Source organism: Trichomycterus rosablanca, chromosome 16 (assembly GCF_030014385.1).
Source record: "Trichomycterus rosablanca isolate fTriRos1 chromosome 16, fTriRos1.hap1, whole genome shotgun sequence".
Taxonomy (NCBI): domain Eukaryota; kingdom Metazoa; phylum Chordata; class Actinopteri; order Siluriformes; family Trichomycteridae; genus Trichomycterus; species Trichomycterus rosablanca.
This window is the reverse complement of record NC_086003.1, coordinates 11,845,823-11,871,985: the sequence shown is the minus strand read 5'-3', so window position 1 is coordinate 11,871,985 and position 26,163 is coordinate 11,845,823. Positions and strand designations below refer to the sequence as shown.

The window sequence follows — 26,163 nt, the reverse complement described above, 5'->3', positions numbered from 1 at the left end:
TCTGTACACATATCCCTCGTTGCTGTCATGGGTAAAAGTCCGACATTGGTTGAAAGAGCATAACCAAGACTTCCAAGTACTACCCTGGCCCCCTAATTCCCCAGACTTGAACCAAATCGAGCATTTGTTGGACCACCTCTTTCGTCGTGTTCGCTCTATGGATCCTCCTCCACGCAGCCTCAAGTAGCTGTGGGATGCACTGCAGTCAGCATGGCTCCAGATACCTGCGACAACCTACCAGGACCTTACTGAGTCACTCCCAGCCCGTCTAGCTGCTGTCTGTGCTGCACATGGTGGTTACTCTGGTGGTCATAATAATGTGACTCGACAGGGTATATGTAAATATCCTGCACTTCTTGTTAGATGCTACTGCATTTCCCTGGCTCTGTACTTGTACTCTGCACAATGACAATATAGTTAAATCTAACGTAATGTAATCTAACGTAATCTAGTACTCATTTTTCTCTTAGTGCTTTGTCTTAAATTGTAAAGTATCAAGTGCAAAAAAGGCACAACATTTTTACTTTTCTCATTATTATACCATGCAGGGCCGTAAAGAATCAGTCACCTGAAAAAGAGCGGAGCAATCATCACCCTATGTATGCCTGCACTCCATAATCATATGATCATATGTCTAATAGAGGCTATTTAAGCTACCGGCACTAGAGGCGCATCCATGATGAATAGTTAGATTAAACTAAGCGCTGAGCACGGCCCAGAGAAATGCCCGGCTTGTTTTCACAGTTGTGGCTCCATTAGCAGTTTGTAAGAGTGCAGTTCTGTTACGAGAAACTATAATTATGCCTCTCAGTCACCGTCATGTCAGGCAAATGAAGTCCCAGCCTGCGAAAGCAGTCCACTTTAACACGGCTCAACTGGATAAAAGTTTCCATTACCATGTGCTGCATTATCGGAGAGTGAATAACTGGTTTAATGTATGGACACAGGACAGGACTGTACACAAGACAAAGGCGCAGAGCTTGAGGGGGTTCTTGGTCATAGAAACTTGTGGTGATCAGGGATGTTGGGTTGCTGTCGTTCTGCCTCTCTCGTCCGATCACTCAGGTTTGATGACGGTGGGGAGATGGGCGTTGATGTCCTGTGAAAACCTTCATGACCTCGTTACCTGCTCGCTCTCCCTTTTAGTTATGCTGTAATAATTAGGGCTGCCGGAGTCTAAAACTCTCTGTAAAAGCATTGTACACTTTTACCCCGAGGTGGTTCTGATGGAAACCTATCTAACCGCCCGAGGTTAAGGATTGAAGTCAAGCCGACCGTGCAAACGATGCTGCTCCTGCCGGATGTGACGAGCCTTGAGTATTTGCACCAAGAATGACAAGAACTCACTACAGACTTCATTACATTCTGAACTGAATAATAACTCTATTATTATTAATAACTATTATTATTTATATAACTTTTAGTTCATTTAATTCTGAGTTTGTATGATTTGTGTAATTCCTATTTATTTAAAGTATTCTCCAGGCCACCCAAGAAGGATGGGCCCTGCTGAGTCTGGTTCCTCTCAAGGTTTCTTCCTGTAATTTTCAGGGAGTTTTTCCTTGCCACTGTTGCCCTCGGCTTGCTCATCAGGGTTTTTTGTATCTGTTGGTGCTGGATTTTGTAAAGTTGCTTTGAGACAATGTCTATTGTAAAAAGCGCTATATAAATAAAGTTGACTTGACTTGACAAGCAGGTCAACCAGGGAGAAGCCTAAATCTGAAGCAGTGTCTAGTCCTGGTAAGTCTTTAGATTATAAGATGTCCAGTTGTATGTCTAGAGATGACAAGGGGTTCAATGATGCCATGTGTGCCGTGACTAGTGCCTATATACAGCTATCAGCCATAGCATTAAAACCACCTCCTTGTTTCTACACTCACTGTTCATTTTATCAGCTCCACTTACCATATAGAAGCACTTTGTAGTTCTACAATTACTGACTGTAGTCCATTGGTTTCTCTGCATGCTTTGTTAGCCCCCTTTCATGCTGTTCTTCAGTGGTCAGGACTCTCCCAGGACCACAACAGAGCAGGTATTATTTGGGTGGTGGGTCGTTCTCAGTACTGCAGTGACACTGACATGGTGGTGGTGTGTTAGTGTGTGTTGTGCTGGTATGACTGGATACGACACAGCAGCGCTGATGGAGTTTTTAAACACCTCACCGTCACTGCTGGACTGAGAATAGTCCAGCATCCAAAAATATCCAGCCAACAGCGCCCCGTGGGCAGCGTCCTGTGACCACTGATGAAAGGCTAGAAGATGACCAACTCAAACAGCAGCAATAGATGAGTGATCGTCTCTGATTTTACATCTACAAGGTAGGAGTGTCTAATAGAGTGGACAGTGAGTGGACACGGTATTTAAAAACTCCAGCAGCGCTGCTGTGTCTGATCCACTCATACCAGCACAACACACACTAACACACCACCACCATGTCAGTGTCACTGCGGTGCTGAGAATGATCCACCACCCAAATAATACCTACTCTGTGGTGGTCCTGACCATTGAAGAACAGGGTGAAAGCAGGCTAAAAAAGTATGTAGAGAAACAGATGGACTACAGTCAGTAATTGTAGAACTACAAAGTGCTTCTATATGGTAAGTGGAGCTGATAAAATGGACAGTGAGTGTAGAAACAAGGAGGTGGTTTTAATGTTATGGCTGATCAGTGTATATTAATATAAACTCTTTTATGCCCCTGCCCTACACATTTACAGCTCCTCTGCCGGGTTTCCCCTCACTCCGTATCTTGTGTTCTTATTGGCTGTAGCTCGACACCGCACTCACTGCCAGTCACAACCTGATCGAAACACCTTTCACACTACATGGTCCAGATATTTAGCATGCTAGATTTTTTTCTTGAGTCTAAGAGTGATCAGCGAGATGCTCAAATCAAGTCATTGAACAGTTCACACATAGCGACAGAGAGACGATTTTTAAGCCATGAGCGATTTGTCTCAGAGTTGGTGCATCTGTTGCCGATCTGTCGGCCAGCAAAGACCAAGGCAAAAATCTTAAGACACCACTTTAGAGACTCCTAGTAAAGTTAAGATTAGTTTTGGTCGTGTCTAGTGACACTGTACCTCAGCATTGTATTATTTCCTTAGCTAAAGTCTTTGTTACAGTAGTTATTCAAATGGTTGAAACTAGGGATGTAACGATGCACCAGAAGACAGTTAAAAATCAGTGCACATGTGCCACAATTCGAATCGGTGAATCGATATTCACTTTAAACAGGGCACTGGCACTATTTACCTCGTCTGGTTGATGGCACTTCACAAAGTTGCCAGGTAGGGGATTTTCCAGCCAAAATTTATTCATGTAAGGATACTTTCTTTATTTGTATTATTCATTTATTTATATAATGTGGGATTTGTTTTAAGATTTAATTTAAGTTTTTTTACACAATAAGCATTATTTGGCATAGTTTGTACCCACCTCAGAAATAGAAGGGCATTCATTATTTAGATAACTAAAAGATAAGCACAAATACAGTATTTAATTTTTATAAGAGAAATAATAAAAGGAAACTTTGTCATAATTTGTCTTTAATTTCATTTTGTTTAAAAAAAAAAAATCGGGAAAAAATCATTGTTATCGTTATATTACATCCCTAGTTGAAACCATAGGTAAAATACAAATAACAGATATTGAATGTTTACCTTATCAACTTTTTTAGTAAATATATAATAATTCCTAATACGACACCTGCAAGACATTCTCAGAAAAGTAAAGACAAGCCAAAGCAAGCCAGTGAGATTTGAGGAATAATCAAAAACACATGTTTCCAAGCTGTCCACATGTAAAAACATGAAGAGGTAACAGGTGATTCTGTCATGATTGGCTATAAAAGAAGCATTACCAAAAGCTTTGACACTTTGTGGAATAACTGCATAAGCAAACAGCCCAACAGTTAATGTTCAATTGCAAGAAAACAAAAAATTTCACCATCTACAGTGCATAGCATTATTAAACAATTCAGGAAAAAAGCCAAAAGCCAATGCTAAATGCTTGAGACCTCTGATTGCTCAGATGGCACAGCATTAAAAACCAAAATTCCAAGGTCACATGGGCTCAGAAATGCCGGCTATGAAAAAAAAAAACAGTATTTGTCAAACCAGACAACCTTCATCCATCGTGGCAGTTGTGTCTTGTCCCTTCTCGGACCACTGCTGGTGGGCCTGTGATCACCCCTTGCTGTTTTTAAGAGATACTGCAACCTGGTCATCTGGCCATAACAATTTGACCCTTATCAAAGTCACTTAGGTTTTTCTGCTGGTCATATCTGTTGCATTCAACACGTGTACTATGAGTAACTACTGTCTGAAAACCTAGTGAGCTGCCTTGCTTTCTACTGCCTACCTAGGCAGCTGTCTAAGTAGAGAGGATTCCAATAACTCATAAGGCAGATTATTTGGACTCACTATGTAGATAATGATTATGGTGATTGTCACCGCAGTTTTCGCTTACTAAGATAACACAGTTAGCCTCAGGCCATTCAAACCAATGGGCTGAGGCGGCACAACCCGCTAGCATACCAGCTACCATCTCCATTAGACAAGCCCTGAACACGTGTCCCTCCCAAGTATATGTATAAGTAACATTTTAACTTCAACTGTATCTACTGGCCAGTGTTTATAAACATTCTGATTAGGTCTGTAGCAAGCAAAATGTAATCCTTTATCTTCTATGGTCAGTGACTTATTTATTTCACAAACTACAAACAGCACACAGTTTTTTACCCTATCCCCTAAAAAAGACGCTTAGAACCTCTACAGCAGTGGTCCCCAACAACCGGGCCGTGGACCAGTACTGGTCCGTGGGTCATTAAAAAGACGCTTAGAACCTCTACAGCAGTGGTCCCCAACAACCGGGCCGTGGACCAGTACTGGTCCGTGGGTCATTAATTACCGGGCCGCACAGAAAGAATAAATAATTAGAGATCGCTACAAAAAGCAATTAAATTCAATTAAACTCTTCGGGTGTTATTGTCTTATCAACACTAGGTGGGATCAGCATCTCGTTGCAGCGAAAAAAGCTAAGGATTGCCACCGATTTGCCATTCTATAGTTATTCTGTATTAAATCCTCCCGCCCCCGCCGGTCCGTGAAATTATATCTTATATGAAACTGGTTTAGTTTAGTGTTTAGTTTTTAACGCCATGTCTGCCCTTTGGGCCATGTTCATGGCAGGAAAGGTTGTGATCTGTCTTTTATTTACTTATTTCATTTGACTTAGAGAAGTTATGTCTGTTGTCTATGTATGTTCATTGATATGAGTTGTTTCAGTTTTGTTAATGACAGGAATTTTAGGAGTGTTGTTGCTTTTGTCTTGGTAAAGAGTTCCTTTATGGTTTTTGCTGATAAGATCTGTTGTCTTTCATGGTTATAGATGACACATTCCAGCATTAAATGTTTTATTGTAATCTGTGTTTGGCATGTTGTGCAATATGGGATAGCTTCGCCTTTTATCAGGTACATGTGTGTTAATCTTGTGTGTCCAATACGGCATCTTGTGTACACTGTCTGGTCCCAACGGTTTTCGAGGTAGGTCTTCATTTTTTCCCCAATAGTGGGATTAGCTTCGTGCAATTTATTATTCTGGTGTGTGTTCCAGTCATTTTGCCATTTGTCCTTGATATATGAGTTTATTGTAGGTTTGAGGTCCACTGGTGGGATCTGGTACATTGGATCCGGTATGCATGTGGCCTTTTTTGCTGCTTGATCTGCTCTCTCGTTGCCCAGGAGCCCACAGTATATGAAACTGGTCCGTAGTGCAAAAAAGGTTGGGGACCGCTGCTCTACAGCACGTGTCAACTTTAAGCGAGAGCTTAAAAGACGTATGATTGTCTTAAAATACACTGTAAAATCGTACATAAACTGCATCTCCCACAATGCATGCCGATTTTGTGACCCGCAAAGTGACCGCATCCCACAACTAGATGGAAGTGTTTCCACATCAGCGTTTAACTGAGGCGGTGTTGAGAAATATTTAGAGAAAATTGAAGCAGAAGGAAGAGAATTTAATGAAAGATGGGAAAGTGAATACAAGTTTGTGCTTTAAGAAGAAAACCCGGTACGTCTCTTGTGTTATGAGGCCGTGTCTGTGGTAAAGGAGTACAATATGAATGTAGATATACGTTATAAATATATAGTATAAATTTGTCATTTTGACACCAAACACAGAATTTATCCTCCAAGAAAAACAACAAATCGTCCAAGACTTAAAAGGCAGACTGCAATCACAGCAGGATACATTACATGGCCCTCGGTGAAAATGAGTTTGACACCCCTGCTCTACAGCAACTCAAGAATGAGGGTTATGCACACACAGTTAAAACATGAGCTTGTAATTCTTTGTCTGGTCACTAGCATTCATATCTGTGAACGTTCTGTACCTGTATGTTGCTGTGAAACAAACTTGAGGGAAAACATTTTTCTGAGCAACCTTGACACAGAACTTTGAACAGAAATAATCTAGGGTGCGTGTATGCCCATGTCTAACCAGCGGCCTAGAGACCAGCTGGCTCTGGTGGCTTTGCATGAATGCAACCAAAAGTGGGCCAGATATGCTTCTTGGTGCACCATCAATCATGATGCAAGGGCGTCGCTTTAAGCAATAGAGGTAGGTCTCTTTTTCTCCATTTCCTCTCTTTCTACAGTAAAGAACAATGCGCCCTCGCACCAGGGAGCAGATTCGGCAGTCCTGATATTTCAGCCTGTGTTTAACTGCACTGCAAATCAGGACACTACAGAGATCGAGGACAGAAATGTCTGTGTGTTCTGTAGTGGACGCAACTGTAGTGGGATGATAACCACCTATATTGGCCTACAGTCTAAGGTAAGAAGCAGGGAAACGTTAACACAGTTTAAAATGAATTTAGTGGGTCTTTTAAGAGTAAAGCTTTTATAATTAGGTAGCATGTAGCAACAGGTGCATTAATATTCCTTTACATGTAATGAGATTTGTGCTGTAAATCTAATTTAACTAGTAAGACCCTGTAATTTGTTAAATGTCTCTCTAAACTTTTTAACAATATTTATACATTGATGTTACACTGTTAGACCCCTTACCGAAGTGTGCTAGTCTAGTAAGGATGTGTTGAACTAAAACCCAGCTTTATCTTGTTTACATGATTTCATGCCTGCAACACTTGGAATTGTAGGCCTAAGTTGCCAATGTTGAATCACTAGCTGAACAGAACTACTGGAATTGTCGCTGTTCAAAATGTAGATAAAATATGTAATAAATAATGTAATAAATTTTTTTCATCATGGGCAGTTAGGTACTGCACTAGTAATCAGAAGGTTGCCGGTTCAAGCCCCACCATCGCCAAGTTGCCACTGTTGGGCCCCAAGCAAGACCCAAGACTTTCTAATCCTCAATTTCTTGAATTGTATTCAGTAATAATTGTAAGTCACTTTGGATAAAAGCATCTGCTAAATGTCACAAATGTAAATGATTATGGTATATACTAACATATGGCTGAAGGGGAACCACCAGAGCTTTCTATGCACTCAGAGAGGGCCTAAATAAAAATTATAAAATATATGCAGCAATAATGAAATATACACCGATTAGCCATAACATTAAAACCACCTCCTTGTTTCTACACTCACTGTCCATTTTATCAGCTCCACTTACCATATAGAAGCACTTTGTAGTTCTACAATTACTGACTGCAGTCCATCTGTTTCTCTGCATGCTTTGTTAGCCCGCTTTCATGCTGTTCTTCAATTGTCAGGACTCTCCCAGGACCACTACAGAGCAGGTATTATTTGGGTGGTGGATGATTCTCAGCACTGCAGTGACACTGACATGGTGGTGGTGTGTTAATGTGTGTTGTGCTGGTATGAGTGGATCAGACACAGCAGCGCTGCTAAAGTTTGACCATTGAAGAACAGCATGAAAGGGGGCTAACAAAGCATGCAGAGAAACAGATGGACTACAGTCAGTAATTGTAGAACTACAAAGTGCTTCTATATGGTAAGTGGAGCTGATCAAATGGACGGTGAGTGTAGAAACAAGGAGGTGGTTTTAATGTTATGGTTGATCAGTGTATGTGATCACTTCTAAATTTATTTTGTCTACACTTATCTTACACAAATGTAAGCAAAAAAGTCTTCTTACGTGCCTATTACATTTGTGTTGGAATGTGAAGGGTTAGAATTAAGAAGCCCCATTTGTCATCTTTGCTGTCAATAGAAAGAACAGTGGGTCAGCTATAAATTCTACAAGTTTGTCAAATTACAAATAGTAATTTAATAAAAAAACAATTTCAAATGACAGAAAAACATCTTCCCACAAGATATAATATAGGTTACAATGCTGTTTTAGGGGCACTGCTAACATTTTTTTATATTTGACTTCAAGAATTAAGTCGTCATATTTCAGAAATAAAATACTTTAAGAATTAAGTCAGACAATATGGCCAAAGTGTGTGCAACATGAAGAGAGAAATTAACCTCCTTAAATTAAAGGACACTGAGGATAAAGTTATGCTTTCATTTTGGTCTCACAAATTAAAGAAGTACTCAATCTACTGGCACATCAGCATTAGTTTGTTTGTATAAAAACACTGAACCTGCTTTGCAAGAAACTGCATTTATGAAGTATTCCAACTTTTTTCTCAAAGTATTTTGACTATTGTTAAAATCATAATATAACCAGGCTGTTATTTTTTTCCAAACAGGGTTTGGGAGGGAGTCAGAGGGCCAAGGTTTAAGAGCCACAGTTTGCTTCTGACATATGCTATTTTTTTAAGTGGTTGAAAATGTTAAAATGAGTATCTGTGAACTTAAAATCTGTATTGTGTTGTGCCTTTTAATTACAAAGATCTGATCATCTAGCTGTTCCATGGTATAAACAATATAACAGAATCTGTAATGGTGGATTTTTTTCACCTCTAAACAATTTAAGCTTGTTATCAATTTCACTGCACATATTATATGTCCCACTAAAGATGGAAAAAGTCCTGAAAATACTCATCTTGGGTTTTTTACATCACAAAAACCTGACATTGTAACAGGGGTGAGTAGACCTTTTTACATCCACTGTATTTATACCCAAAAATTTCAAGGTTCAAATAAATAATAGTATTCAGCCTTATATCAAAATATATGTGTAAATTATTTAAAAACGCTGTGTAAAAAAAGCTGCAGCAAACACCTTACAGTGGAAAGTTTATGAAACAAATGGTCCCCCGAAATGCGTGTCACACAAATGTGTTCCGAATCTTCACAATGTGCTCTTAAACTAAAGATTAGGAAGGCCAAAGAAAAGGGCAGTGATGGCTCAGTGGTTAAAGTACTGGACTAGTAATCAAAAGGTTGCCGGTTCAAACCCCACCACCGCCAAGTTGCCACTGTTGGGTCCCTGAGCAAGGCCCTTAACCCTCTGCTAAAATGCCGAAAATGTACTGGACTAGTAATTAGTAGGTTGCCGGTTCAACCCTCACCTCCATGAAGTTGCCACTGTTGGGCCCCTGGGTAAAGCCCTCAAGCCTCAAATGCTTGATGCTTGTCATAACTGTAAGTCGCTTTGGATACAAGCGTCTGCTAAATGTAAAAGCCAGTGGTCACTTGGAAAGTGTTGCAGGATGACCAGATAGCAGCAGGAACAACAGTGACACAGAGAACAATAAGCAATTAATAGGGCAGTGATAACTCAGTGATTAAAGTACTGGACTAGTAATTAGTAGGTTGCCGGTTCAACCCTCACCAACATGAAGTTGCCACTGTTGGGCCCCTGGGTAAAATGCTTGACCTCTGTCATAACTGTAAGTCGCTTTGGATAAAAGTGTCTGATAAATGTCGCACTTAACTTGCCTGAACGTTAAAATGGGCATGGATGTTCACAGACACACTCCAAAATGACACACTCCAAAATCTTGTAAGGAGCATTCCCATAGTAGTGGAGTCTATACTGGCCACAAAAGATGGGCAAGGGAGGTCTCACACTCTTGCTTATAATGGGATGCTTAACAAGCTCATGGTCAAGTGTCCAGGTATTTTTTACCATATAGTGTAGCTAATATAATACAGAGTGACCATACACCAGGATGCCCAACCAGCCCAGTTCTCCCCTATTGGTGTGTCCAGTAAAGAAATGAGATTCAGCCTATAAAAGCTAGTATAGCACCGAAGTGAAGTCAGCATTTGAAGCTAGACAATGATAGAATATCAAACTGTGATGACACTCATCAGTCTGCCATGTTGGTGTCGTGATGTAAGAGAATAAAAACACTCATAATGATGCGTGGATCTCAGCTTCCATTTGCGTCCAGTCATTTAGCTTTATCTGTTAGCATTGGCATCAGCTAACCACCCAGTCGCCTCCAGACCTGCTGGCATTCTATGATTTCAGTCTGTGACTACAGATCAACTCTGGTTCTGTTATTTAATACAAATACAGAACCAGGCATGTTCATAAAACCCTAACAGCGTCCTACCTGTTCCGAGTATGATCACGTCAAATTCTGATGGGAGGTTGTCCGCAGCCATGTTGAAACTACAAATGTCACGTGACACAACAAATAGTGACGTAAAATCGCACCCTTAAAGCAAAATACTATTTACACTTTTCTCAGATATTCTTTAATTATATAAATAAATCGTAACATTTGCACGGAAAAAATTAAGTGTGACTTATAAAAAAAGTGTAATGAAAATTTAATTACCTAAAAAGTAATATTAATTAATAGTGGTTAGAATTTACAGTGATTATAAAATCACTGTATGTATATACACCGATCAGCCATAACATTAAAACCACCTCCTTGTTTCTACACACATTGTCCATTTTATCAGCTCCACTTACCATATAGAAGCACTTTGTAGTTCTACAATTACTGACTGTAGTCCATTGGTTTCTCTGCATGCTTTGTTCACCCCCTTTCATGCTGTTCTTCAATGCTCAGGACTCTCCCAGGACCACCACAGAGTAGGTATTATTTGGGTGGTGGGTCGTTCTCAGTACTGCAGTGACACTGACATGGTGGTGGTGTGTTAGTGTGTGTTGTGCTGGTATGAGTGGATCAGACACAGCAGCGCTGATGGAGTTTTTAAACACCTCACTGTCACTGCTGGACTGAGAATAGTCCCCCAACCAAAACTATCCAGCCAACAGCGCCCTGTGGGCAGCGTCCTGTGACCACTGATGAAGGTCAAGAAGATGACCAACTCAAACAGCAGCAATAGATGAGCGATCGTCTCTGACTTTACATCTACAAGGTGGACCAACTAGGTAGGAGTGTCTAATAGAGTGGACAGTGAGTGGACACTGTATTTAAAAACTCCATCAGCACTGCTGTGTCTGATCCACTCATACCAGCACAACACACACTAACACACCACCACCATGTCAGTGTCACTGCAGTGCTGAGAATGATCCACCGCCTAAATAATACCTACTCTGTGGTGGTCCCGTGGGGGTCCTGACCATCAAAGAACAGGGTGAAAGCAGGCTAAAAAAGTATGTAAACTAACAGATGGACTACAGTCAGTAATTGTAAAACTACAAAGTGCTTCTATATGGTAGGTGGAGCTGATAAAAAAAAGTAATATAGTGATATAATTTGATATAAATAATTATGTTTGAATTCAAAAAATATTAACGAGAATATACAATTAGGTGTGATAAAAATAATATAACATGAATTCATACTGATATAAATTCAAAAATACAGAAATTTAGAGTGATATATATTAAAAGAATAATTTGAGATAGGCATTAAGTGATAGATGTTCAGAGTAAAAACATTTAGATATAATTTATAAGTAAATAATAAAAAAGTTATTTATATTTATACATTATATTTATATATGTATCCAGTTATAACAATTCAAGTTTGTTACTATTTTAAGGTTATGTTGGTTATGGATTAAGAGCCCCCTATAGCCAGTGACTTCCTTACTTCTCGAGGGCTAACTTGATGGCAAGTATTTCCAGATTACCAGCATTATATTTTACTTTCTGAAGAGGAAACCTTAAAGAATAACTTCTCAAGGTTACCTTGTCTTTGGGCGAGTATGGCCTCTACTCCGGCCTCTGTTGAAGTGTCCACCTCAACTAGTGCGATGTTGTAGCTTGAGATAGGTGGAATCTTGATCAGAAGCAGACTAAAGACTAGACTAGAGAAGTCAGTGCAGAGCACCCTTGAGGAAGGAGGTAAGACAGCTACAGTGCTGAAGTTAAAAAAAACTCCAGTTTAAATGTGCAAATTCTGAGGGCTGAGACCAGTCTTTTACTGTCTGCACAACTATTTGTTTTCAAACCTAGTACACTTCCAAGAGGTAGATAAGTGGAAGACAGCTTTATCCATAACTGCTGGCCAATACTAGTACCGGGTCATGCCCTATAGTCTTGCCAGTGTGTGAGGGGTGAATGTGTTTTATGTTCATTTTATGTATTCACCTTACAACTTACAAAAAATAATAGTAATAAAAGTTTATATTAGTACAGATACACACAAACCTGTAATTATATCTTTACAGATATGTCACATTTTTACTTGCTGGTAAATGTTAACAATTTTAGTCAAAGAAAAAAAAATTGATAATTGATAAAACAGTTGATAAACCAGTTTGCAATAATAGAATTTAAATAAAAAGGCAATAATAATCTGCTTGTAGAAAAATGAATATAAAAGATTAACTGTGATTTTCCGAGTTTCTGAACTCCCGGGTTCGAGGCTCGGTGTTGCCACCGGTCGGCTGGGCGCCATCTGGCGGGCATAATTGGCAGTGCCTGCAGCAGATACTAATTGGCCACCGTATCTGCAGGGTGGGGACCGGACTATATGTGGGTGGGTGGGTCTGCATACGCTGTTTAAGGACCCTGATTAACAGAAGAGACGCTTGTGCAGGAAGCACAGACGAGAAGAGGAGGGCTGTACACGTGTAAAGAAGGTGTGGGCAGAGGCGTGCTCTCCTTGGATGCAAAATCTGGTGTCTGTCAGCAGCGGAAGACAAATTGGATGCGCTAAATCGGGAGGAACAATGGGGAGCAAAATGCATAAAAAAAGGATTAACTGTGATTTTAAAATAAATAAACTTAATACATACATATATAACACTTAAAAAAATAAATGTAACATTTTTGTTTTAATGTTAAAAGAGAGTCATTTATGTCCATTTTAGAGGTACACAATAATGTGTAATGTAATGTAGGGCAGTGGTAGCTCAGCAGTTAAAGTATATTAATTAATATAATCAGAAGATCACAATTATAAGTCGCTTGGATAAATGCCATCAACTATGAATATCTAACTGATTATCTCCCTCCACACTTAGCTGTTTTAGGGAAAATGTATCCAACTCATGCATACACCGATCAGCCATAACATTAAAACCACCTCCTTGATTCTACACACATTGTCCATTTTATCAGCTCCACTTACCATATAGAAGCACTTTGTAGTTCTACAATTACTGACTGTAGTCCATCTGTTTCTCTGCATACTTTTTTTAGCCTGCTTTCACCCTGTTCTTCAATGGTCAGGACCACCACAGGACCACCACAGGACCACCACAGAGCAGGTATTATTTGGGTGGTGGATCATTCTCAGCACTGCAGTGACAATGACATGGTGGTGGTGTGTTAGTGTGTGTTGTGCTGGTATGAGTGGATCAGACACAGAAACGCTGATGGAGTTTTTAAATACTGCGTCCACTCACTGTCCACTCTATTAGACACTCCTACCTAGTTGGTCCACTATGTAGATGTAAAGTCAGAGACAATCGCTCATCTATTACTGCTGTTTGAGTTGGTCATCTTCTAGACTTTCACCAGTGGTCACAGGACGCTGCCCACAGGGCGCTGTTGGCTGGATATATTTTTGATGGTGGAATATTCTCAGTCCAGCAGTGACAGTGAGGTGTTTAAAAACTCATACCAGCACAACACACACTAACACACCACCACCATGTCAGTGTCACTGCAGTGCTGAGAATGATCCACCACCCAAATAATACCTGCTCTGTAGTGGTCCTGGGAGAGTCCTGACCATTGAAGAACAGCATGAAAGGGGGCAAACAAAGCTTGCAGAGAAACAAAGTGCTTCTATATGGTAAGTGGAGCTAATAAAATGGACAGTGAGTGTAGAATCAAGGAGGTGGTTTTAATGTTATGGCTGATCAGTGTATGTAAAACGATACAGACAATTACAGATACTGTACCAGAAGACTTAAAATGTGTAACTAAAACAATTCATACACTACTCAAATGTGTTTTATCTTGTGAAACAGTCCAGATGCAGTGAAAAAAGTCCTTCAATTTAGAATATCTTTTAATTCTCGTGAGATCACTATCAGTGTCTTCCATATGGTTCTGCTACTTGCTTCACAGCTTCATCCAAATTTTTTTTAAACTGTCTCGCTTACATGAACATTATGAAGATTATTCTTTTTTATCTTTTCTGAACATTGTGGAGATTTGTTTGGTTTAGTTTCCTGCCAAACATGAAGGAAGCCTGAAAAGAAAAAGGCAGGAGAGTAACCTGTGGCCTTACATTGCAGTCTTTTTCATCAGTGCTTCTTTCTTGAGCTGAAATGCTGACGGTCGACATTTGATCTCTTTTCGTCTGCCTTTGTTAAAACCCGTGTCATCCAGTGCTTAAAACAACACAGACAAACAAGACAGATGGCTCGCAATGAGAGCATCCCTCTTGTTTCTTGCTCACCGTCTAATTCTCTCATATCTAACACACCAGGGATGATTTTAACAAGAGAGTCTGTCTTAGGGTTTGTGACGGAGGGGTGTTTTTATGTCACTGGCTCGTTCTCTGAGGAACGGGGCTTCTGTGCATACTGAAATGGTTTTGAAAGAAGTCTTCATCTTTCGCCATCGCTGTGTGTGTTCGGAAGCAGTTCTCTCTGGCTGGATTTAAAAGCAGCTTCAAGGCATCAAGCACTGAAATGTGTTGTGCTGGAATGAAGGTGGCTTGATTTTCATCTCTGCTTCTAAGAATGAACAGAGGTAGCACTCATTGATGGTTTCTGTTTGGAAAATATTTACATAATGCGCAAAAACCTTAATTTAATTTTAAAGTTTTGCGTAAGATAGTTTTCCGCTGGCACAGATGCTGGCATACTTTTTTTCTAGCTAGAAACTCAGCTGGTCCATCACTATAGATTCATACTGTAACGTAGCTCACCTGCTGAATTAATTTGGCAGTGAGTCTCTTCTATGTTGCATATTTAGCCGGCAGAGGGGGCACGGAGGCACAGAAGATAGATGTATCAGTTTCACCTGGGCCTCGCAAACAATAATTTGCTCCTGGTGGATATATTTTCCTTTATTTATCACAGTTTGTCCTTCTCAGTTTTGTCAGCTCCACTGTCTGACAAACCTGGTTTTCTGCTGGTGTCCGATGCCAGCATGCATTTTACATTTTTAGCATTTAGCAGACGCCTTTATCCGGGTGCTCCGGTTTCCTCCCACAGTCCAAAGACATGCAAGTGAGGTGAATTGGAGACACTAAATTGTCCATGACTGTGTTCGATATACCCTTGTGAATGGATGAACCTTGTATATAGACATGTACAATGCAATAAAATGCTTTTTTCCAGCTTGTTGGGAAGCTGGGGTCAGAGTGCAGGGTCAGCCATTGTACTACTTGCTCAAGGGCCCAACAGTGCATGCATAGCAGAGCCTGGATTTGAACCGACCATCTTCCAATCAATAGCCCAAATCACTGTGCCTTACCACTTCCACTACCACTGTCCCACTGTATAGTTCTACCTTGATTCATACTGTAACGTAGCTCACCTGCTGAATGAATCTGGCAGTGAGTCTCTTCTATATTGCTATTTTAGCCGGCAGAGGGGGCACGGAGGCGCAGATGATTGATGTGTCAGTTTCACCTGGGCCTCATGAACAATAATTTGCTCCAGGTGGATGTTCCTCTACTTATCACAGTGTCTCCCTCTCAGTTTTGTCAGCTCCACTGTCTGACAAACCTGCTTTTCTCTGAAACTGTGGTGCAGGGCTGCTTGGTCGAGTCCGGTTTTCTGCTGGTGTCCGATGCCAGGATGCATTTTACATTTTTAACATTTAGCAGACGCCTTTATCCAAAAAGGTTTACAGTACTGTGACAGTATACAGTCTGAGCAATTGAGGGATAAGGGCCTTGCTCAAGGGCCCAACAGCAACAACCTGGCAGTGGTGGGGCTTCAACCAGCAACCATCTGATTACTAGTCCAGTACCCTAACCCAGCAGTCCCCAACCTTTTTATGCACCACGGACCGGCTTCATATAAGATATAATTTCACGGACCGGAAGGTGGGGGGATTTAAAATAGAATAACTATAGAATGGAAAATCAGTGTGAATCCTGAGCTTTTTTTGCTGCAATGTGATGCTGATCCCACCTAATGGTGATTGGAGACAATAACACCCGAAGAGTATTGGACAAATAAAAGCGGTAAAACACGCTAGCACACCAAAGCTGGGTTTTCGAATACATCATATCGAAACTCAGCTCTGCCACCCTGTTGGCTGTTGTTCATAGGGTTAAGGGCAAGCCAGATCATGGGTCCTCATAACTGGTTCAATTCCGACACCTGCTGGCTGATTGATGGCACCTGCACAGGGCTGAGGAATAATGCTGATCAGGGTGTGGCTCTCCGTGCACAGTGCTGATCGGTATATATGAACTCGACTCGTGCAGGTGAAAAATGCAGTCTGTCCTGAGCATGTGTCGGAGGGGGCGTGTGTCAGTTGAAAAAATAAATAAATAAATGAATAAATGACCCACGGACCAGTACCGGCCCGCGGCCCAGTGGTTGGGGACCACTGCCCTAACCGCTAGGCTACAACTGCCTACTGTATGCATGCTGTATCTTTCTGGGAACTCAGAACCGCCCTAGGAGAGGGGATTGCCCTAGAGGTGTGACATCTGTTTTCTGGAGCAGATTTCACATGTAAATACAGTTGGTGGGGTCGAGGTGCCATTCATGCATTGCCAGAACTAGCAGGTTTGTTGTCTTTCCTTTTCTTGTCACAGACAGCTGGAGCAGCCTGTCATATTATGACAACCGGTTCTCAGTTCTGTGCTTTCCCTTTTTGACCCACTTTCTCCTTTGTGGGCTCCAGATGTTTTTGTGTCTTTGTTGTTTTAATTAATTTGTCCACCTCATTTACTTGTTATTGTTCCCCTTTATGTTAGTAGCTTTCTAGCGAAAGTATTGTTGTACCTTATATATATATCTTTTTTTCTCCAATTTTCCTCCCAATCTAGTTCTTTCCAATTACTCTGACACGTGTGCAGTAACTGACCACTTCTTTTCACCTGCACAGGACAGGTTCATATGAAGACTCACATGGTGCACAAAGAGTCACTCATAGATCTTCATTACCCCCATCTCATTGTCCAGGCACCATCAACCAGACAGCAGACATCATAGTTGCAGCAGCTGAGGAATCCCTACGGCCCTCCCTCCCTCAGACAAGCCAGTCATTGCCTGTGTAGGCACCCGGCTGGCTGTTAGCAGAGCTGAGATTCAAACACGCAAGCTCAAAATTACAGCACTGGAGGGCTAGCATGTTTTACCGTGTTTTACCGCTGCACCACCTGTATATGCCTGTACAGTTTTAGCCTTTATTTGTCATATATACATATACAGTATACATGTACACTGATCAGCCATAACATTAAAACCACCTCCTTGTTTCTACACTCACTGTCCATTTTATCAGCTCCACTTACCATATAGAAGCACTTTGTAGTTCTACAATTACTGACTGTAGTCCATCTGTTTCTCTGCATGCTTTGTTAGCCCGCTTTCATGCTGTTCTTCAATAGTCAGGACCCCCACAGGACCACCACAGAGCAGGTATTATTTAGGTGGTGGATGATTCTCAGTACTGCAGTGACACTGACATGGTGGTGGTGTGTTAGTGTGTGTTGTGCTGGTATGAGTGGATCAGACACAGTGGCGCTGCTGGAGTTTTTAAATACCAAGTCCACTCACTGTCCACACTTTTAGACAATCCTACCTAGTTGGTCCACCTTGTAGATGTAAAGTCAGAGACGATCACTCATCTATTGCTGCTGTTTGAGTTGGTCATCTTCTAGACCTTCATCAGTGGTCACAGGACGCTGCCCACAGGGCGCTGTTGGCTGGATATTTTTGGTTGGTGGACTATTTTCAGTCCAGCAGTGACAGTGAGCAAGGACGGATTAAGGATAGTCTGGGCCCCTGGGCAATTGTATTGTATCAATTCATCTGCCAGGCTCATGTTCAGATCTGAAGGATATGCTGCAGCGAGTGAGTTAGCCTTTAAAGTGAGCTCACTGTTGGACATATTGTCAGGCATGAAAAGAACATCAAATAGCTCAGTTAAGTGTGTGTATGCATTCAAACTGCTTGAAATTGCTTGTCTTAAATTTAAATAATTGCTAAATTGCTAAATTAATTTGTGTCTCTGCGCTTAAGAGAAATTGAACATAATCATTTTGAAACAATACAAATTCAGAAACATTAAGTAAGGGCCTGAATCGCATATTTGCAACAAAACGTCTGTTATGAAATATGGTAGCTTGCCTGGCAATTTGTAGGTCCCTAGAAAGTCAAGGAGCCATGGTAAACGACTTCTTTGGAAGTCAAGGGCCCCATAGCAGGGGCCCTCGTGATCAAGGGCCCTCTAATGGTATGCCCTGCTCTTCTCTAGGGCCCCCTGGTAGGGGCTCTCATAACCAGGGCCCTCTAAAAATATGCCCCCCTCTTTCCTAGGACCCCTAATAGCCAGAAGTCGAAGTCAGAGCAGTGCCACAACGCCTCATCCATTTTCATAAGGGGCCCAAAAGCATGGCTAGGGCCCCCAAAAGCATGGCTAGGGCCCAAAAGCATGGCTAGGGCCCCCAAGAGGCCCTGGGGTCAAAGTCCCTAATAGTCAGAGGATCCTTAAAATGGAGGGCCCTCGGAAATAAAAATATATTGTATCATAAATGTTGATAGGCATCGCAAAATGTTTTGGGCCAGGGCCCCCCCGGGGCCCCCTGACCTCAAGGGCCCCTGGGCGCTGGCCCCACTGGCCCGGTCAGTAATCCAGCCATGACAGTGAGGTGTTCAAAAACTCCATCAGCGCTGCTGTGTCTTATCCACTCATACCAGCACAACACACACTAACACACCACCACCATGTCAGTGTCACTGCAGTACTGAGAATGACCCACCACCCAAATAATACCTGCTCTGTAGTGGTCCTGTGGGGATCCTGACCAATTGAAGAACAGCATGAGAGGGGGCTAACAAAGCATGCAGAGAAACAGATGACTACAGATGACTACAGTCAGTAATTGTAGAACTACAAAGTGCTTCTATATGGTAAGTGGAGCTGATAAAATGGACAGTGTGTGTAGAAACAAGGAGGTGGTTTTAATGTTATGGCTGATCGGTGTACATGTGTATAGTACAATGAAATTCTTTCTCCCAGCTTGTTTGGAATCTGGGGTCAGAGTTCAGGGTCAGCCATTGTTCTACTTGCTCAAGGGCCAAACAGTGGATGCATAGCAGAGCCTGGATTTAAACTGACAATCTTCTAATCATTAGCCTAAAGCACTATGCTTTACCACTTCCACTACCACTGCCCCACTGTATAGTTCTACCTTGATTAAACATTTGCCCTTGGAATCTATTTCATGCTTGCAGTTTTCATTTCTGCTCTGTCCCTTTTCTGGCCACTTTCTCCATTGCAGGATGCAGATATTTAGTGTTTTTATTTATTACTTTCTTTGTTTCTGTTATTTTGGACACCACTTTTGTTTTCCTTTATGCCACAGTTTTGTTCTACCTTGGTTAATCAACCTGCAAATTGGGTTTATTTTCAATTCTTGCAAGTGCCGGGCTTCTATCTGGCACCTCAGCTGCAAGGCGTGACCCGCCCCGTTACGTGAACAAATGATTTATGATGAATTTAAAAATATTGCTTGCACTTAACTGAAACTTTAAGGTGGAATTCAAGGAGACTCCACAGCTCATTTCATTTCTCAATCAAGTCTCGATTCTGAAGATGACCATCTTTGGCAAAGAGGGGTGAGCGGCGACAGAGCAATGCAGAATGACACCATCTGTCAGGGGCCTCATAAACACTCCAAATGAAACATCCATGAGGACATTACAGTGTTATAAATCTCCCCATAAACGTAAATTAAATCTGAGATTAGTTATCAAAGCGTAACTGTGCTTAAACATGCCGACCACTCACAGAGCCAGGGTCAGTAAATTTATATCAACAGTCATAAACACATTTACTGAGCCCTCAGTCAACCCAGGTTGCACAGAATTGCTTGCATGGCTTGATGTTATTATCAATAACAGATGACGTTTTATTTCATAGACTTGTATGATTAGGACGTATTCAGACGAGTCAGGTCACCTTGAGAGACGGCTAGGCTGTTTGTAAAAGTGAAGCATAAAATACAGCCATCTTCCATGTAACACTAACCATTATCATAAGACTCTATTTTTATTAGACACTTAATATCAGGAATATGTGATAATCCTTAATAATCTTAAATTCTAAATATCTGGAATAAAAAAAAAACTGCTAAGAATTTATAGACTCTGAAATCTTACATTTATTTATGGTCTTTGAACATCTGATTTCGAACCCATGTGCATTCATATGGATTTGGTCCTTCTCTTTTTCACTGTAGCAGTCACCACTCATTCCAAAAGGCTTTTTTTCTATTTTTAATGCATTTTCTTCCTTTTTCTCCTGGTTTAGCGTAGTCAATTTGTCTTCCACATCACACACCCTGACTAACACACACCCCCTCTGACACGTGTGCAGTAGTTGACTGCATCTTTTCACCTGCTTGATGCGAGTTCATATGAGGCTCAGTTTCACACGTGGAGAGTCGCATTTGATGCAGGTGCCATTGATCAGCCAGCAGATCTCATAATTGTATCGGTTATGAGAAATCCCCTCCAGCACTGACCCTACGAACGAGACAGCCGGTGGCAAAGGCATGTAGGCATAGGCATGTAGGCACCCAGCCTGCCGGTAGCAGAGCTGAGATTTGAACTCATGAGTTCGAGATGTCAGCTCTAGTGTGCGAGCGTGTTTTGGTGTGCAAGCGTGTTTCCAGAACCATTCTTTTTAAACACAGAAATGGCTTTCAGTTTAAAACCTATGTACTTTATTTTATAACAGGAAATGTGTTATTAGTTACAAAGCACAATAAATTGCAGAAACATAACAGGGACATTTATAAGCACAACATTATGTTATTCTGTGGCTTTAAGATTTTACTAGCTCAAATGACTAAAAATAACTATTATTACCCTTCCAACAAATTTTACAATTTAAACTTTGGAAGCCAAGTATAGCATACTACTGCAATTCATCTGTCAGAAAGCCAGATAGTCCATTAGCAGTGCACTATACACATCTGCAATCAAGTTATACAGCTATGGACCATATCTAGGAAAAATTGACTGAGGCTACTTAAACAGGACAGAAATGTGATCAACTGACTGGTCGGAAATTCAATGACTGTCATTAAAAAGTCACTGAAGTTTGATGTATGACACATTCTGCTGTATGTGTATAGATTGCTTGGCTCGATGTATAGCACACAGCAAGACGGTCCTGGGTTCGATTCCCAGATGTAGCGGTCCAGGTCCTTTCTGTGTGGGGTTTGCAAGTTCTCCTCGTGTCTGTGTGGGTTTTCTCTGGGAGCTATGGTTTCCTTCCACAGTCCAAAGACATGCAGTCATGAAGATTGTCTGTGACTGTGTTTGACATTAAACTTGTGAACTGATGAATCTTGTGTAACCAGTAACTTGGAATATAACCAAAGTGTGTGAAACATGACGTTAAAATAAAATCCTAATAAAAATAATTAAATAAATAAATAAAATAACCTAACCTACAAAGTATGAGAAGTGTCCACATTCATTGACTTTGATTTCATTGCAGTCAACTTCCTTTTAATTTGTTAATATATCTCCATTCCTGCATTTCAGGCCTGCAACACATTCCAAAAAAAGTTGGGACGGGGGCAATTTAGGGCTAGTAATGCGGAAAACAATTAATAATTATATGATTTCAAAGAGATAATATCAACAGGTGATTGTATGGTTTGGTACAAAAACAGCATCAATGAAGTGTCTTTAAGGAGCAAAAATTGGCAGATAATCTCCATTTTGTCAAAATATGCATGAGAAAAATATAACAATGTTAAAACTTTGGTGGGATTTGCATATTTCTCCATCTAATGTGCATGTAATATTATAAAACGATTACAGGAATGTGGGGGAATTTTAAAGAGTAAAGGGCAGGAGCGCAAGCCTAAGCTAAACACTTGTCATCTCCAAAAACCGTCAATCATCAATAGCTGATATAACCACATGGGTGAGGGATTACATTGGCAAACCTTTGTCAAGCACTACAATACAGAGTTGGGCGGCACGGTGGCTCAGTGGATAGCACTGTCACCTCACAGCAAGAAGGTCCTGGGTGGTCTGAGTTCTTTCTGTCTGGAATTTGCATGTTCTCCCCATGTCTGCATGGTTTTCCCCCGGGAGCTCCAGTTTCTTCCCACAATCCAAAGACATGATGTCAGGTTAACTGGAGATACAAAATTGTCCATGACTGTGTTTGACATTAAAACTGATGAACCTTGTGTAATGAAGAACTACCGTTCCTGTCATGCATGTAACCACAGTGTGTAAAACATGATGTTAAAATCCTAATAAATAAATAAACAAAAGCCAGGGTCTGTCATGGTATGGGGCTGTGTCAGTGCCCTTGGCAAAGGTAATTTACACTTCTGTGATAGCATTAATGCAGAAAAGTACATTGAGATCTTATGCTGCCTTCAAGACGTCATCTTTTCCAGGAACGTGTATGAAGTTTTCAACACGACACTGCTGCACACATTACAAGTGTCTGTGGAGGAAGAGGAGGCAGGTACTGGATTGACCTGCCTGCAATTCTGACCTGTCCCTAATAGAGAATGTGTGGAGAATTTTAAAATGAAAAAAGGAACAACAACAATTGTGTGTGAAATTAATGTTATAAAAAATTAAAGTAAATGTAAGAAACTGCATTTTTTTTAAATGTACATTTTTCATATAGGGTTGAATTAGATGAAACTATTTTTATTTAGCATGTTCTTAGAATTGTAAATTTTTTGCATCCTTATTTGTATAATAATCTGTTAAAATAATTATTTGAAATAAAAAATTTTATAAATGTCTTATAATAATGGGTTAGTTTTTTAAGCTGATTCTGACTGATGAAAAGTGCTGCACCAACAGTCTCTGTCACTCTCTTTCAAGTCACCTCTGATTTGGCAGCCGTTGCAATAAGACAGTTATTAAATCATCTTCAGCAGCATTCTCAGAGAAATTAAATACACAGAACAACAAGCTTGTCCATTTCTTAAGTAGCATTAAAGGTTAAAATATTATTATTAATTAAAAGTCCAGCAGTATTTTTGGCATGTCTTACAGCTCAAATAAAATGCTTGACCGTCGATGCTTGGATCTTGTATTCAGAGTGTAAATTTGCAAGGAAAACATTGTCATAAATGTTATAACCGTCATAAATATTTATCAAGAGTGGCAGCATAATTAGAAAAAAATCAATGACAATCAGCAGCAATTTATTATTTGTATTGATCTGTGTACATATTAACACACATTAATGAAGAAACATTTCATTACATCATGGTGAGATGGTGACCCTTGCTTGGCCCCACTGTAATATTTTACAGTTCAATAACATCAAGCATTAGTTCAGCAGTAAGTTTTCCAAATTACCTTGTCAAAAAAGTAAAAAAATTCTATGTTTAAAAAAAAAGTTAACACATCATCTAGGGAACACAATTCAAATTCAAAAGTTTTTTTTCTACAGTAAATGTGGCTACTTTTATTGAATATTATTTATTTACTGAATTTAACATCAGCACGGTAGCGCAGTGTTTAGCGTTGTTGTCTCACAGCATCCTTTTTGTGTGGAATTTGCATGTTCTCCCTGTGTCCTCCAGAAGCTCAAGTCTGAAGACATGCAATCAGGCCAAATGGAGCTACTAAAAATTGCCCAAAGTGTAAGTGTATGTGTGAATGTGTCTGTGTGTGTCTGTCCTGTGATGGACTAGTGGCCTCTCTGGGGTGTTTCCTACCTTTCACCCAATGAATCAGACCCACCGTGACCCTGACCAGGATAAAGCAGTGATAAAATGAATGAATGAATGAATTTAACATACTAGGAAAAATTAAGCAAATATTAAACGGTCTGTAACTTTTTCATATACAGTGTATCACAAAAGTGAGTACACCCCTCACATTTCTGCAAATATTTTATTATATCTTTTCATGGGACAACACTATAGACATGAAACTTGGATATAACTTAGAGTAGTCAGTGTACAACTTGTATAGCAGTGTAGATTTACTGTCTTCTGAAAATAACTCAACACACAGCCATTAATGTCTAAATAGCTGGCAACATAAGTGAGTACACCCCACAGTGAACATGTCCAAATTGTGCCCAAAGTGTCAATATTTTGTGTGACCACCATTATTATCCAGCACTGCCTTAACCCTCCTGGGCATGGAATTCACCAGAGCTGCACAGGTTGCTACTGGAATCCTCTTCCACTCCTCCATGATGACATCACGGAGCTGGTGGATGTTAGACACCTTGAACTCCTCCACCTTCCACTTGAGGATGCGCCACAGGTGCTCAATTGGGTTTAGTCCATCACCTTTACCTTCAGCTTCCTCAGCAAGGCAGTTGTCATCTTGGAGGTTGTGTTTGGGGTCGTTATCCTGTTGGAAAACTGCCATGAGGCCCAGTTTTCGAAGGGAGGGGATCATGCTCTGTTTCAGAATGTCACAGTACATGTTGGAATTCATGTTTCCCTCAATGAACTGCAGCTCCCCAGTGCCAGCAACACTCATGCAGCCCAAGACCATGATGCTACCACCACCATGCTTGACTGTAGGCAAGATACAGTTGTCTTGGTACTTCTCACCAGGGTGCCGCCACACATGCTGGACACCATCTGAGCCAAACAAGTTTATCTTGGTCTCGTCAGACCACAGGGCATTCCAGTAATCCATGTTCTTGGACTGCTTGTCTTCAGCAAACTGTTTGCGGGCTTTCTTGTGCGTCAGCTTCCTTCTGGGATGACGACCATGCAGACTGAGTTGATGCAGTGTGCGGCGTATGGTCTGAGCACTGACAGGCTGACCTCCCACGTCTTCAACCTCTGCAGCAATGCTGGCAGCACTCATGTGTCTATTTTTTAAAGCCAACCTCTGGATATGACGCCGAACACGTGGACTCAACTTCTTTGGTCGACCCTGGCGAAGCCTGTTCCGAGTGGAACCTGTCCTGGAAAACCGCTGTATGACCTTGGCCACCATGCTGTAGCTCAGTTTCAGGGTGTTAGCAATCTTCTTATAGCCCAGGCCATCTTTGTGGAGAGCAACAATTCTATTTCTTACATCCTCAGAGAGTTCTTTGCCATGAGGTGCCATGTTGAATATCCAGTGGCCAGTATGAGAGAATTGTACCCAAAACACCAAATTTAACAGCCCTGCTCCCCATTTACACCTGGGACCTTGACACATGACACCAGGGAGGGACAACGACACATTTGGGCACAATTTGGACATGTTCACTGTGGGGTGTACTCACTTATGTTGCCAGCTATTTAGACATTAATGGCTGTGTGTTGAGTTATTTTCAGAAGACAGTAAATCTACGCTGCTATACAAGCTGTACACTGACTACTCTAAGTTATATCCAAGTTTCATGTCTATAGTGTTGTCCCATGAAAAGATATAATGAAATATTTGCAGAAATGTGAGGGGTGTACTCACTTTTGTGATACACTGTATGTTGCTAATGAACAGTAATTGAGTAATAATTACTGTGATATGATTTGTTATCTTGTTTTTACTTGTTTTTACTTTTCAAATCAACAAAACATGGAATCTGTCTATTTTACTGCATTAAACTGTATATATTTTATATTTTATATACTCAAGTTGGCGGAGAAAAAAAAAAAAGAAAAAAAATCTTTAATTTAAATGAACTAAAACACAGTTATAAAACAATTCTGTACAGGAAAGAGAGTTTATTTTAATGGACAGCATTTATCAAATTAATATGAGGTCAAAGGTTTACATACACCTGGACT

The 26,163-nt window shown here is 40.7% G+C and overlaps 1 protein-coding gene across 1 annotated transcript in view; it reads right to left on the bottom strand.

Moving 5' to 3' along the window:
- The window catches only part of chm (CHM Rab escort protein), a 98,112-nt gene extending 83,268 nt beyond the window's left edge, over nt 1-14,844 (bottom strand). Inside the window, exons 1-4 of the mRNA XM_063012122.1 lie at nt 14,808-14,844; nt 14,509-14,611; nt 12,012-12,184; nt 10,450-10,554 (exon numbers count right to left, since the gene is read on the bottom strand). Of these exons, the coding sequence (XP_062868192.1) occupies nt 10,450-10,554; nt 12,012-12,184; nt 14,509-14,611; nt 14,808-14,844 (418 nt within the window). The remainder of the gene's footprint in view (nt 1-10,449; nt 10,555-12,011; nt 12,185-14,508; nt 14,612-14,807) is intronic.
- Between the last annotated feature and the right edge of the window lie 11,319 nt (nt 14,845-26,163).